The sequence below is a fragment of the Protobothrops mucrosquamatus genome, unplaced genomic scaffold (genome assembly GCF_001527695.2).
Source record: "Protobothrops mucrosquamatus isolate PMUCROS unplaced genomic scaffold, P.Mucros_1.0 scaffold27, whole genome shotgun sequence".
NCBI lineage: Eukaryota > Metazoa > Chordata > Lepidosauria > Squamata > Viperidae > Protobothrops > Protobothrops mucrosquamatus.
Window position 1 is genome coordinate 972533 of NW_015386412.1, and position 4520 is coordinate 977052.

Below are 4520 nucleotides of genomic sequence, written 5' to 3' on the forward strand. Positions count from 1 at the left end.
GATGGCTTGGAGCTCTTCCCGGGGGGGGGGGGGAGCAAGTAATCAAAGGCAGCTGAGGAAGATTTCTGTACAATGGAAAAACTTGCCGATTCCAGCATAAATCTTTAGTTATGGCTCACCTGGATGCAGCCTATTAGGCTGTTTGTCCAGCATCAGGAGTGACTTCGAGAGCCACTCCCTGTGAAAACAGGAAGAGGCCTTGGTCTTCATCTGAGTCATTCCATCCAGACCAAGAGGGATGCAAAGTTCAGGTCTAGTCCCATTACAGTTGGACAAGATCCTAGGAGGTATCTCGCTCCTTTCAAGCCAACAACTCCCGAGTACCTCCAAACAAAATGATTCGGCCCTGAAGCCCAGGGACATAATGAATCTCAGCCTCTGTCCTCTTCCAATTCCTGGCCTCTCCTTCTTTGCTCAGCAGAGGGATCCCTCTGAGGTCCAGCCCTGCCCTCACCTGGCAAGTAAGAATAGTTCTTACTGCCTCACCGAGCAAGTCCACAAACCCATTTGGTGTGGACATCTTGCCGAGGTTAGACCCTTCATGCAGCAGGCCAGCTGATCTTTTGGCCCCGGGCTTTGAAGCTGCTCTGGAGAGGAGGGGGTCTAGACAGGTCTGCTACACTATACAAGCTGGGCTGCCATTAATAAGCGAACACAAGCATCCTCATTTGGAATTTGGCCCGGGGCAGAGTGGTCCTCTTGGGATGGAGATGGTCTCTGCTTTCCGTGGACTGCCCGCTGCACTGATGTTGCCAAGTTTTTGAGTCCAGCAGGTTCAGCCTAGAGCCCCGCAGTTCCTTTGGGAGCGTCCCCGAGCCTTCATTTCTGTATTGCAGGAGGAATACGTTCAGGAAGGAATTCGTTGGACTCCCATAGATTACTTCAACAATAAAATAGTTTGTGACCTCATAGAGAACAAAGTGGTAAGTCTGGGAGGGTCCTTCTCATCCCTTCCTTGATATCGTTGACTGGCTGTGCCAGAAGCGGAATTCAGAGAAGGCTGTAGTCCCCTCCATTGTGACCCACAACACTCTCTAAACCTACTCACCCAACACTGTTCAATCCAAACGGAGGCCAAGTATCCATCCTCACTTCCTGTTTCCATGGTCACCCCAGAATCCACCTGGCATCATGAGCATCCTGGATGACGTCTGTGCCACGATGCACGCCGTGGGGGAAGGAGCAGACCAGACTTTGCTGCAGAAGCTGCAGATGCAGATTGGGACTCACGAGCATTTCAACAGCTGGAATCAGGGCTTCATCATTCACCACTATGCAGGAAAGGTACCTTCCCAAGTGGGGCATCCGGGCAGAGCCTGCTGTTCCCAGACAGGAAGGCCCTGTTGGGATTTTTGTCCAATTTATCTGGAAGGTCCCAGGGAAAGGTATAGCTGCTTTACGCTGTGATTTCCCCAATCGCTGGCTTTGTCAAAATTCTATCCCAGGAGCTGGCACAGCCTTGTGCGGCGAAGGACCTCTCCCGTGTCATGTGTCCTCCTGGCCAAGAAATTGAAGGTGCCTCACTTGCCATTCTTCCATCAGGTTTCCTACGACATGGATGGATTCTGTGAGAGGAACCGAGACGTTCTCTTCATGGATTTGATCGAGCTTATGCAAAGCAGCGAACTGTACGTAAGACCCATTTCCTCAGGCTCCATTTGCACCTGAGATCTTGCCTGGGCTTTTGTGGGATACTCAAAATGGTGGCGATAGGAGATCAGTGGGAATTCTCCAAGACTGGGAAAATGTTCCCAAAGCCCAGACCGTCACAGCTGTGCCACGGAGGCTCTTATTCCAGATGCAGAAAGCTTCCTAACTCCCTTTAGAAGGGGGAACTCCTAAGCAATCCAGGAGGAAGCACAGACTTGCAGAAGAGTCTGGGGATGCAAAAATGGACTTTGAAGAGATGAGTGCATTCAGAGCAACAGAGCAGACGTTGAGCTAATCCGAAAAGACTTTTGGGTTGCTGGCTCATGAGAGGCAAGGGACACTAAAGGAAATCTCCATCCTGCTCCAGGATACGAGGGCTGGAGAGGCTCAGCAGCCTTTTGGCTTCTTAAGAAGAAAACCCCCTGCAATCTTGCTGGGCCAAAAGGGCCCCCTTTGCAGTCCACCCATTGGCTCATTGCACCAAAGACGGCTGGTCTTTACGGGCCAAGGGAGGGCTAAGCACAATGCTGGGGAGGCGGCTTTCTGAGTTCCTGCTTTCCTAAAGCTGCTCTCAAGAGTTAGGCCAGGGCTTGTTCTATCATTTCTCTGTGCTACCTGCTTAAAAATGGAAGAAAGCTGCACCCCCAATTTCTAGCCCAGGAGAGTCAGCTCTGGGGGCTCCCAGTTGCGCAGTGCAAAGAACTAAATCCAGCTGCCTCTCCCCTGATCTTGTGGCTGCTGCCTTGTGCTGATGCTCTCCTCCTCCTCCTCCTCCTCCATGACCACCACCACCACCTCTCTCTCTCTCTCTCTCTCCTAGGCCTTTTATAAAGGCTCTGTTTCCAGAGAATCTCCAAGCCGAAAAGAAAGGCCGACCCACCACTGCTGGCAGCAAAATCAAGGTGGGTGCCTTGGGGCAGCAGCAGGTGCCGAGTCCTTGTGGCTTTCGCACCTGGAGGGGATATAGGTGCTGGTCACTCCAGGAATAGCCAAATGTTGAGTTGTGAAAACTAATTTAAAAACAAGAGCCCTACAGAAATTTATTGGGAAAACAAGATTTGCCCAACTAGGCAATTGAAAGAGCACCTGGCAGCTTCCACCCCACATGTGCATCACAACTGTGTGGCTATATCTTCATCGGTCCCTTCCCTTTACTCTTCCTCAAAGGACAATGACAACACAGCTCTGTATGAGTGTGTGCGCGTGTGCACTTGGTATGATACCTGTCCTCTTGCGCATCTGTGTGTTGAGGGGGCAGCACTTCCCTCCCTTTGCTTCTAGCTGGGCCACTCTGCCTTCTGGGGCCTGCCCAGAATGTCCCACCAGAGGAGGAGCGGAGAAGCCCCCAGCCCAGGAACAAATGGAGTGGTCCTCACAAGCAAAGCTTTCAGGGCTGGCCAAGCGCAGAGGTTCCGTGACACGGGTGAAACTCTTCAGGCCCCCTTTTTGATGGGTTCACTTTTACAGAAGTGGCTCTGTGGCTGACCTAAGCAAAGAGCCACAGACTTCCAGCTCCTTTTCTCTCTTCTGCAGAGACAAGCCAATGACCTGGTGGGCACCCTGATGAAATGCACCCCCCATTACATCCGCTGCATCAAGCCCAACGAAACCAAAAAGCCTCGTGACTGGGAGGAGAGCAGGTGAGCATGCCCAAAGCGAGAGGCAGCCAGCACACTCTGTGACTCCCAAACCAGAGTTATTTCCCCAGTTCTGATGTTGTCACTGTAATTCAGACTTTAAAAAGCCCATGCATGCTTTTTTTTTCTGGGATTACACACCTGCATTTTTAAAGTAATTATTCTCACCATTCCTCTAAAGGGATGGTTGTAAAAAGATCTGATGGTTCAAAATAGTTTACGGTTTGCTGCCTGCTGAAATTGGAAAGATGCTGGTCGGAGGAACGGAGGCACAAGCAGGACGCGGTGCCTTGTGTAGCGTGTGGCCAGTGCTGGTTAGAGTCCCAATAGTAGAGCCTGAGAACCGTCGCTCAGACAGCCCTTCCTTCCAGGGCAGCCGGTCGGCCCTTGAAATGGTCACATTTCCCTCTTTCGGTCAGTTTCTGGCTGCTTGTCCCCCTCTCGGCATGCAGGAGAGCAGCCACGGCCCCCTTTCTTTTTGGGGGGGGGACCATTCCTAGCCTTCTTCCTGCAGGGTGAAGCACCAGGTGGAGTACCTCGGGCTCAGGGAAAACATCCGAGTTCGCCGAGCAGGTTACGCCTACAGACGCGCCTTCCCAAAATTCCTGCAAAGGTATCCCTTTCTCCATGTGACTGCATTAAGATGGGAGGGAAGGACAGCCAAAGGTCTCTGGGGTTTCCCTCTTCTGTGGAATATAACTTGCATGGGCTGGCCGCCCCAGAACTGGCCTTGGTTGCTAATGTCCACACTCCCCGCTGCCCTCCTGTTGTCCAGTCTGGGTGAGCAGGAAAGCAGCAGCCTGTTCAAGGGGAACCTTCCAGTGGGGGGGGGAGGGGGAAGGAAGCGACAGGCAGGCCAGACAGGAGTCCATGACCAGGACAGTGCTTGGCTTGGAGGGCTTCCTCTTTGGTCAGCCTCATTTTTATTTTTTTTTAATTGAAAATTTTTAAAATTTTTACAATATAACTCCCCACCTCCCTCATACCCCACCCTTCCCCACCCCCCTCCCTTCCCCCCGACTTCCCAGAGCTATACACAGGGTTTACGATACAATAATTATATTCTGTCTTAAATTATATTATCCTTAAATTAACAATTCTATAACATCCTTTAGCTCTCTTCTAAACTGACATATTAAACATCATTATTACAAATTATTTAATTTTAATAAAATATACTACATTAACAATCACAAATTACTCAAAAACCAAATGAAACTTTTTAGTTCCATA

The 4520-nt window shown here is 50.8% G+C and overlaps 1 protein-coding gene across 1 annotated transcript in view; it reads left to right on the top strand.

The window, feature by feature from the left end:
* The window catches only part of MYO1E (myosin IE), a 38806-nt gene that overhangs the window by 20773 nt on the left and 13513 nt on the right, over nucleotides 1–4520 (top strand). Inside the window, exons 13-18 of the mRNA XM_015811017.1 lie at nucleotides 837–923; nucleotides 1117–1284; nucleotides 1543–1628; nucleotides 2471–2552; nucleotides 3184–3290; nucleotides 3802–3900. Coding sequence (XP_015666503.1) covers nucleotides 837–923; nucleotides 1117–1284; nucleotides 1543–1628; nucleotides 2471–2552; nucleotides 3184–3290; nucleotides 3802–3900 — 629 coding nt within the window. The remainder of the gene's footprint in view (nucleotides 1–836; nucleotides 924–1116; nucleotides 1285–1542; nucleotides 1629–2470; nucleotides 2553–3183; nucleotides 3291–3801; nucleotides 3901–4520) is intronic.